The sequence below is a fragment of the Seriola lalandi genome, unplaced genomic scaffold (genome assembly GCF_002814215.2).
Source record: "Seriola lalandi dorsalis isolate HSWRI2012SDOR001 ecotype SW California unplaced genomic scaffold, Sedor1 jcf7180002054949, whole genome shotgun sequence".
Lineage (NCBI taxonomy): Eukaryota > Metazoa > Chordata > Actinopteri > Carangiformes > Carangidae > Seriola > Seriola lalandi.
The window spans coordinates 2,904,051-2,913,680 of record NW_019525500.1 but is presented as its reverse complement, the minus strand read 5'-3'; the positions used below and the strand labels follow the sequence as shown (position 1 = coordinate 2,913,680).

Here is a 9,630-nt window from a genome sequence, read left to right as displayed (position 1 = left end):
AGGCGGGGGAGGGCCTGCAGAGTCCAAAGCTCCAGGGAAACGGCCCTCCACTGTGGAGTCTCCCAAACCCAGCGCAAAGAAGCAGAAGAAGGGCAGCTCTGAGGGGCCGAAGGGGCCGGTGAGTGGCGCCTTCACAGGAACTTCTCCTCGTGTCTCATCCTCTTCTGCTGCTAGCCAGCCCTACGCTGAGAAGAAGCCTCCCAAGGAAAAAGGTCGCTGGGCGAAAAGCAAAAACGACACACAGGAGCTGAAGGAGCCTAAGAAACTTCCAGAGTCGGAAGAGTCGAATTCAGAGGACGAAGCATCTTCAAAGTCAGAGGTACAAGGCCTAAACCCGGAGCTTTCACTACTTTGGAGAGCTGAAATCTTTCTGACTTTATTATTATCTTATATAATGTTATAATGTCATGCTGTCATCTTTGATCGTTACATTTCATCTAGGGCTGCATATAATTATTTTCATTAGCCCTTAATTTGCTGATTATTTCCTGGTGCATTAATTAATTGTTTGGTTTGCATAAAATGGTGAAAATGTCTGTCACAGTTTCCTAAGGAGATATCTTCTATTGTTTAATCAACAATTCAAAATGCAAAGATAGTTAATTTACTGTCACATAAAGACAAAGAAAAGCAAATCCACACAATCACTTGATTGGACCTAATGTAATTCCAAATGTCGGCTCCAGAATATCTCCATGCGTAACTCAAGGGGGCCAAAAACAGCACACCTCATGTTGATCTCGGGCTCCATCTTGAACTTAAGACTGACAAGCTCATCTGTCTTTTTCTTTTCTCATCAACCTTCTGTCCATCTACTTCCTCTCTTTGACTCGTCATTTTCTTCTGTTCCTTGTCTTACAGCAGTCGGCACCTTCCAGTCCTTCCAACTCCAGTTCCAGTTCTGACTCCAGTTCAGACTCAGACTTCGAGCCGGGACAGAAACAAGGGCAAGGTACAATCCATATTCAGATACTTGCAATGGAGAGACCATTTTATATTACAGATGTCTGATAATTGATGCTAGTAACCTATAAAGCTTGTTGTTAACATTGGTTTGGGTGTAGAAACCACCCCAAATATCTCTTTGTAGTCTAGAGAATTACTCATTAAGACCCATATGCTGTTACATTTACTGGAAGATTTAAAAAATACGAAAGTGATATGATGATATGATATTGAAAGAGATGGAGCGCAGCTCAAGCAGAATGCAATATGGATGTGAGAAGGCGGAGCTCAGTTCCGGTCCAATTTAACCCCTTTATGTGACCCAGCAATAAGATAAACATGAGATACGTATGTTAGCTGCTGCTATCAGGATGGTATACAAACTGATCTAGAAAAGAGAGAAGGAGGTAGAATTCAAGTAGTTTGGCTGATGAAATGAGCTTTAAGCCTAAATTTGAAGATCATGACATAGGAAGGTTGGGTTACAGTATGATGGTATTTATTCCACTGCTCTATGTCTGATAGAGAATTGGCAGGAATAATTGAGATTTTACAGATCAGTAGTATTATAGTGTGTGTGATTCTGTCCCAGGCCCCCTACGGTCTATGGTGGAGGAGATCCAGTCAGAAGAGTCAGATGATGACGACAGCAGCTCAGAGGAGGAGACCCCCATCAAGACCAACCCCCCCAACCGCGACTCTCGGTCAGTCTCCCTACAGACCCTTTTAGACTGTGATTTTGGGCTTTCATCAGTCGGAAACAGTGGTCCTGGTCTAGATAGCACTCTTTACCTGTGGCTGTTTTAGACTGTGTTAACCAAAGACTGCACCATAATGTCAAAAATCAATTGTTGCTTTAACCAATGTTCACAAATCATTCATTCAGCATGCTGCTGCTAACAGGCTTATTAGCACACTCTTTACATGTTGCTCTCTTTTCCCTGGCTGCGACTGTGTCCACACACACCTCTTTTCTTTTATGTTTTTATATATATATATATGTGTGTGTGTGTGTGTGTGTGTGTGTGTGTGTGTGTGTGTGTGTGTGTGTATATTTACACAGGTGGATCGTTGCTGACGTGTCTATAGCAAAGCTTACATCTAGATTCAGCACAAATTGTAAACAAACTATCAGAAAATCGGCATAAGAAAATGTGAATCAATTCATGTTTCCATCCACTATTGTTATGTGAATATTAAAAATTGATTAACAGTTGGAGGTGCTGAATCTTGGAAGCCATTAAAAATCTTTAAAAGAGGAGGACATGGCGAGAAAGAGAAAGAAAACAGGGTGGAAAACATGATAGAAATATGACATGTTGATTTCGTGTAATAGTGTGAGGAATGTTAAAGTCTCCACTTCACACAGATCCGCTGTTTCATCTGCCGCCATCTTTAGTCGCTTCAGTGGACTTTTAAATCATATGATTTATGTTTGCCATGATTTATTCCCCAGGTCTGTTTTCATTGCACTCCGCTCTCTTTTTTGGGGGGTGATATTTCAATTTATATATTATATAATTATATTATATATTATATTTTCAGCATTGCCACTCAGGTTTTGTTATGCACAAATTGAAAATAAGCACAAAAACAGCTGGATGGAAACAAACTGTCTGCTTTCTTCTATTTTTCTCTATTTACAGTAAATCCTATTACTGCAATTTGCAGGCACCTTAACTTTTGTCTGCCCACCTCACCAGTTTTTTGTCTCACATCAGTCTTGATTACTCTTATAGGTTTCTTTTACTTTCACTGCAGATTCCTGGCAAATGAAGCCCATAACCAGAAAGGATTAACACGTTTTTTGGCATCTAATAATAATAAAAAATCTCAGATGCTTGCATCCAATTACAATGCTGAGCAGTATGACAATGTGTTCTGTCTGTCAGTCTGTGTGTGACTGACCTCTGACCTCACCCTGTCCCCCTCTCAGACTCAGCCTGGACAGTGAGAGTGACAGCAGTGACGGCTCGCACCGCCCAAGTCGAGACCCTGCGCCGCCCCCACAGAAACACAGCTCCTCCAATAACAAAGTGAGTCACACAGACCTCTCATTTTACTGCCTATTTTCATTGACATATTGACAGTGGCTGGAATAGTTTGACAAGAAAATGAGCATTAAAACCACACATGTAACATTTACAGTTATGGACCAAGTGAGTCAGAGTGGGACCTACTGTTTATCAATTCAGGTTCTGCTTATTTATAACCGTGTTATTGTGTTAGTTTTTCTTCATGCAGTATGTAACATGCATTCTTCAACAACATGATCCATGGCCAACATGAACAGGACTTTCCTAAAGAATTACACGGTTTAAGTCTGTGATTTTGAGAGTAAAATAACAAGGGAAATTTGTTTCATGTGTTTGAGAAAGCCATTTATGAGTAATAATGTCAAAACAATATAGTCCAATCCATTCGTTTAGACAAAGAGGACTCATTTTGAATTTTAATAGATGCTTTATTTTTAATGGATATTTTTAATGTTCCTTCCCAATGCAAAATAGCCTGAAACCATTTGGCAAGCAGACATGGAAACCACAGCATTTCAGCCCTGCACCAGGCTTCCACTTACATTTCAGCTGTATTCACTGTCACTGGTGTCCTAGATAGTCTCATGGTCTCACGCCACTGCCTCTGTCTCTTTTCTTTGTATCCCCTCACTCTCTGTACTTTTCTCCCCTCCTTTCCTTCTCTCTGTTTGTCTTCTTCTCTGATCTCTGTTCTGCAGGTGTCGGGCAGAAAGAGTCCAGATTCCTCGTTTCGCTCGGAGAAGGTGTTGAAGAAGGGATACGACAAGGTAGGAAGGGTAAATCAAACTTTTTATGTTTAAACTCTTACACACACATGCAGCGTTTTGTCATTGTTCAATGAGTGCATTAATGAATTCAAGATGCAGTAATAGGCAGTGAATTGATCCAAATGTGCAGACAGACTGTGGCCTATGAACCCTTGAAAAGAAATCTCCTCTTCCCTCTCTGGTACAAGATGATTTAAGTAGTGATAAAGTGAAAGTCTGGTGAACTGATCCTTTCACATTAGAACATCTGCTGGGTTTAATGGAGATGGATTTTGTTGAGACATTAAATTACAGATGAAAAGTCACTCATGTTTATATACAGTACTGTGCACAAGTTTTAGGCAAAGTAAACCAAAAACCTTTGCACAGTGATGCATATATGCAGTTTTATGAGATGGTTTTGAAATATAGACAACACATGAAACCCTCTTCAGAGTTTCCCTCAGAAAATTGGTTAGCTGAGGTGATAAATGCTGCCCACATAAACACCTGATTGAACTAAAAGGGCTGATTGTCTCTACTCTTCCCAGCTTTCTCCACACATTGGGACATACTGCTGGGATTTATCACTGTGAGGGAAACATACAATGTAATCTATCACTCCACGATTTTGCTGAGCTGAATCAGACAAATCCTGACGCACCACATCTCATTTTCCTTAAAGCGTAATAAGCCTTAATTTATATTTCATAAAAATTGAATAAATACATCTGACATTAAAGAAGGCAATCGTTGCTTAGGGGGGTGAGCCTCTCCATTACAAAACACGGTTGGAATCCCTGCTTTATCTGTAAAGGTGCCATCATACCTGCTTGCAGGATGCTAAAATGGCAAACTCCCCCAGCTGTGTCTGGAGCGCTTAAATCCACCTCAGGCCACGGTTGGCCAGATGTGCGTAGGTGAGAACGCATGTTGGATTTGATCATTTCTATCACTTGTCATGTGAATCAATGAGTGCAACACTATAAATGTCTCCCTAGAGAGACTATCTGAAAATGTGCACCACCATCCCCAAGTTGTATTAACCACTTCTTCTGTAGTTTAACCCAATCCTCAGACACTCAGATTCAGGTAAAGAAAACCTGCACACAAAATTAACTTTAATGAAACTAAAGAGGGCCAAGTGGTCATTTCTAGATCTTCCTTTTTTCACCAATTTTCAACAACTATAAAGGGAGAAAACCACCCAAATCATGGCAACCTAAGAATTAGAAATCAATCAGTTTTCTGCACTGAATCTTGAAATTCTTCTTTTGACAGTCAATATTTTGCTCCTATTCTTCACTGGTCTTTAATACGATACTGACTGTGTTCACTCTCCTCTGCAACCTCCTACCTAAACCCTGCAGGCCTACACAGAAGAACTGGTGGACCTCCATCGCAGACTGATGGCTTTAAGAGAGCGTAATGTCCTACAGCAGGTGTGTGTTCATGCCTCTACATTATTTTAATGACCATCGTGTTGTATTTTGCAACTGTGATGAGTTGATTCATACATGGAAAAAATAGTGACTGGCATTTTGTACACTTGATGGATCATGTACGTGGGATCTGTTGAAGAGTACCAGAACAAAACTTTAATATTCACATCACAGTAATGTGGTATGAGTAATGTGTGTATGGTGAAAGGCAATAATTGACCTTTCTTCTCTTTCCATGTGTCAGATTGTCAACCTGATTGAGGAGACGGGCCACTTCAACGTGACCAACACCACCTTTGACTTTGACCTCTTTTCACTGGACGAGTCCACTGTCCGCAAACTACAGAGCTACCTGGAGGCGACGGCCACGTGACAGGAAGTGGAAATCAGCGTGTGGATGGCTGCAGCGGCGGAGGTAGATTCGTCACTGCTTCTCCTCTTTAAGGAGGTGACAAGCAGCTACATCTGTCGCAGCTGTTTCGCAGCCCTGACTGAACCATCGAACAACTACCACACAAACAGAAACACATGAACAAACACAAGCACACATGAAGACACACCACCTTCACGTGACGCTGGGGAGGGAGGGAAGAGGAGGAGGAGGAGGAGGAGGAGGAGGATCGGGATGTGTGGAAGGGAGCACTGGGGGAGCTGATCTCCGTCTAAAGTCAGGATTTTCACTACACATCTCTTTTTTTGAGTCTGTGCAGAGCTGTGGAATGCACCCCCCCACCCCACCCCTTTCACCCTCCTGCAATCATATTGCTCCCGCCTTTGAGAACCCAATACTTCCCCTCCTCCTCTTCCTCCTCCTCCTCCTCCTCCTCCTCCTCCTTCACACGCACACTCCTTACTCGGCAGAACACTCCAGTTCCCTTCCCCCTGCTGTCAGCTGGAGCTCATTTCTCTCCCGACATACTCTCAAGTCGTGTGTGTGTGTGTGTGTGTGTGTGTGTGTGTGTGTGTGTGTGTGTGTGTGTGTGTGCGCGTGTGCGCGTGCGCGCGTGTGTGCGTGTGCATGCGAGCACTGCTGAGGTTTAAGAGGAGATGTTGTCTTTGTGGTTACTGACTTCTCTTTGTTCGTGACGCTTGAGCACAAACAACAGCCGGTTTCCTTCCTTCACCTAAACACATACACGCCAAACAAATATACATTCAGGTAACACTTTAGTTTAACCCCCCCCACCCCCCCCACTTAGCATTTACAAGGCACTATATTAGCATTAAATAAATATTTTATAACACAGTGCAATGTACTTGTAAGTATGTGTAAGTGTTTATTAATGTACAAAATTGGCCCGAATATAAGACTAACCCGATAATGTTTTTGGAAGAAGACACTTTTACACTAGTCCAGTTAGGGAAGAGAGTCCTCACCATCGAAGCTTTTTCTGTGGAAAAAGTGAAACACAAAATGATGCCATTAAAGCTGAACGTCAGTTACATACTTACTTTCTTGTGTCAGGGTCTTGTAAGCGGCCAAAATTATTGTCTCTGAGCTGCTGTGACAGTGGTAATTTTTGGCTGCTGGACAGATTTTCTTCTTGGTTAATTTCTGCAGGAAAGACTAGTTCTCACTCGTGATGAATTTACTTCTTCACAGTAAAACACAGCCTCCAGAAACTGCTGACTGACTCTTAACAGACACGATAAACAGACTTGAAGACGCTCGTTGTTCTAGCAACATTAAGGCAGTAAACAACCCATAATTCATCACTCTGTAGGAGCTGGTGTTACAGCGGTACTCAGTTCAAAAAGAATATCTAATGTTATGAGCACATGACTCTCTTGTTCTGGTGGGACAAACACCACCTTTCAAACTATTTTAAGAAAAAATATTGTCTTATATTTGGGTGAACATGGTATTTGTCAACAACTGTCTCCTTGTGTGAGCACCCATAAGAAACAGTTAATGAATACAACACAGCTGTACAGGTGTAAACTCAGACATATTAAATTAACAATAATGTAATACTGATTATAATGGTCAAATCTTCACATTAGGGAATCTGGAAGCATGAATTTGACTGAGATGGATAATCCACACAGTCGCAGATCAACTAATGGTTGAGGCTTTAGTAGTAATATAAAATAAATTGTAACTGCTGACAGATAATGTACATTAATAAATACTTGAAAACGTCCCTGAAGCTGCTAACAACTACATCAAAGTGTGTTTATTATATATTTAGTGCTTTCAACGCTACATGGGGGGGTTAAAGGAAAGTGGTGGCCAGATTCATGCACATGTTTGTCTCCCAGGTCCTTATATTTAACACTGTACATGAAGACACTGAGACGTGTGCTGTGTGTTTGTGTGTGTGACTGTTTCGGATGAGGTTTCTCTGTTGTCTGAACATCTGAAAACATATGTTCTGTTGAGTTTCCCCCTGTACTTCCTCGCACTGAAAGCTGAGCCTTGACCCCCTACCAACAGCCCCTCCACCCCCACCCCTTCCCACTGAAGCCCCCTCACTCCATCCCTCCTCTTCACCACTCTCCTCCTCCCCCCTGTTATTCCCATATTGGCGTGCATGAAAGGGCTCGACTGCTCGCGGCCAGAGCAGTAGAGGATCCCTCCTGAATTGCCTTCTAAGTGGTGGGTAGGGTGGGGGGGTTAAAAAAAAAAAAAAAAAAAAAGCCGTGAAAAAGTAGCCATACTTGTCTCCCAGAATCCAAAAATAAGAAAAATAAAATAGGGGCCACGCTTTTTTACATTTTATTTTTCTACAAGTGCATTTTGTGTATTTATTCCCAGACTGCGGTTAAGATAACCTGTGAGCTATGAATGTATATCGCTTTTACTTTTCTACGGCTAGCAACAGCCACACTCTAGTGCCTTTTTCTGCGACTTGCAGTGTGAGGGGGGGTGTGCGCTCTGTTAGCCATGGTCACACAGATTGAACCCCCCTCCCTCAAAAAAAAAAAAATACCCCCCTCGGGGAAACAAGTGTTAAGTGGGATGCCTGAATATCCAGTATTGTCTTAATGGCTTTCATCCCTGATTCTCCTTTTCCAGTGTCTTTGTTGGCTGTTGTCCTTTTTATCAGTGATATTTCTGTTAATCAAGCCCGCTAGAAATTTCAAGACAGCTATTTTTCATTGATGGTGGTCATGTTCTTATGTTTTTGCTTTCTGAGATTAGAGTCGGTGTTCTTAAGAGGAAGCGTCAGGTGACTGTGGTAGTTACTTACATTAATTAGCCCTAGTAACAGTTGCTTTCAGCTGTATTGTGTGTTTTGTGAGACAGTCGTCATTGAATAGGGTCGGGGTTCCCTCTTCAAGAGGTTTGAAGTATTTGAACCAACAGTGGAGCGTTTGATACCAAGTTAGCAGCACTTGAGCAGCATCAACAAAGGACATGTAGGCAGAAATATAAGCTAAACAAAGCACTCCTTGTGTTTTCTTTCCCTAAATATTTATAATGTCTTTCTCAGGGGCTTGCATCATGAAGCAAGATTACCAGGTTAGATCAGGCTGACCAGTCTCATAATGCTGGATCCCTTTAACCATGTTACATCACGAAATCCAGAGAGAAGCATCAGTCCGAGGTGACGACTTCAAATTTGTATCATGCGACCAACCGCCTAAAAAGCAAAGATATTCAGTTTACAAAGAAGCTGAATTTTTATTGCTTGAAAAATTGCAAACGATTGTTAGGTTATTATTACTATTATGATTAATATAAAACAGCGAAGCGTAACTATATTATAATTCCCACTTTTGCATATTAACTTCATCATTTGATTATTGTTATTATTTTCTACTATTTATATTAATATAATATAATTGCCTACTTATCTTCTGTATCTGAATATCACCTTTTACACTCAAACAACCTGATTTCCCCACAGGGATCAAAAGTTTGATCTTGCAGTAATTACACTGCTCTTTGGCTGTTGATGTGGCATTTGATTGGCTTCTTGTTTCACTTCATTAATGTAAACAAACTCGTGCGTACTTTGGTAAATTGTGGGTTAACAATGCCAGGGACCAGCTTAGTGAGACTGGTTTCCAGGATTGCCAGTGTTAGGTTTTGTGAAGCCAGAAAGCTCAAAGAAAGCCAGAGTGAGGTGAGCTTGCTTTGTGATTCAGGCCCCTGGTGTGTTAGTTCCTGTGGCCCCTTAGGCTTCACACAAACACACACACACACACACACACACACACACACACACACACACACACACACACACACACCAACCCACTGTGGTACAAAGCTTCAATGAAAGATTCCCTCCCTGCCTCCCTCCCCTCCTCTTCAGTCTTCTTCCTGCCAACAGTGTTTTTATTCTGACGCTTCGATAGCTTTAATACTTCGCTCCGTTCTTCTGTTGCCTGCCTGGCTCAATGACATGTACACACTCCCTCTGCCCTTACTGTAAACGCCGTCTGAGCACGGAAAATAGCATAAAAGAAAACCTGGATCCCTGCCGCCTTATGTGCCCTGCAGTAACCCCCCCC

General features: G+C 41.9%; 1 protein-coding gene across 4 annotated transcripts in view; it reads left to right on the top strand.

Moving 5' to 3' along the window:
• Window positions 1-7,313, top strand: part of mllt1a (MLLT1 super elongation complex subunit a) — a 20,537-nt gene extending 13,224 nt beyond the window's left edge. Inside the window, exons 6-12 of one of the 4 annotated variants that reach the window (XM_023394515.2) lie at window positions 1-319; window positions 865-952; window positions 1,538-1,649; window positions 2,882-2,981; window positions 3,680-3,748; window positions 5,098-5,169; window positions 5,414-7,313. The exon at window positions 1-319 is cut by the window's left edge and continues 347 nt beyond it. In XM_023394515.2, coding sequence (XP_023250283.1) covers window positions 1-319; window positions 865-952; window positions 1,538-1,649; window positions 2,882-2,981; window positions 3,680-3,748; window positions 5,098-5,169; window positions 5,414-5,542 — 889 coding nt within the window. In that variant the 3' untranslated portion in view covers window positions 5,543-7,313. Of the gene's footprint in view, window positions 320-861; window positions 953-1,537; window positions 1,650-2,881; window positions 2,982-3,679; window positions 3,758-5,097; window positions 5,170-5,413 lie in introns of all 4 variants that reach the window. The other 3 variants (XM_087170488.1, XM_087170489.1, XM_023394514.2) reach the window with 3 other exon arrangements.
• The last annotated feature ends 2,317 nt before the right edge of the window (window positions 7,314-9,630 follow it).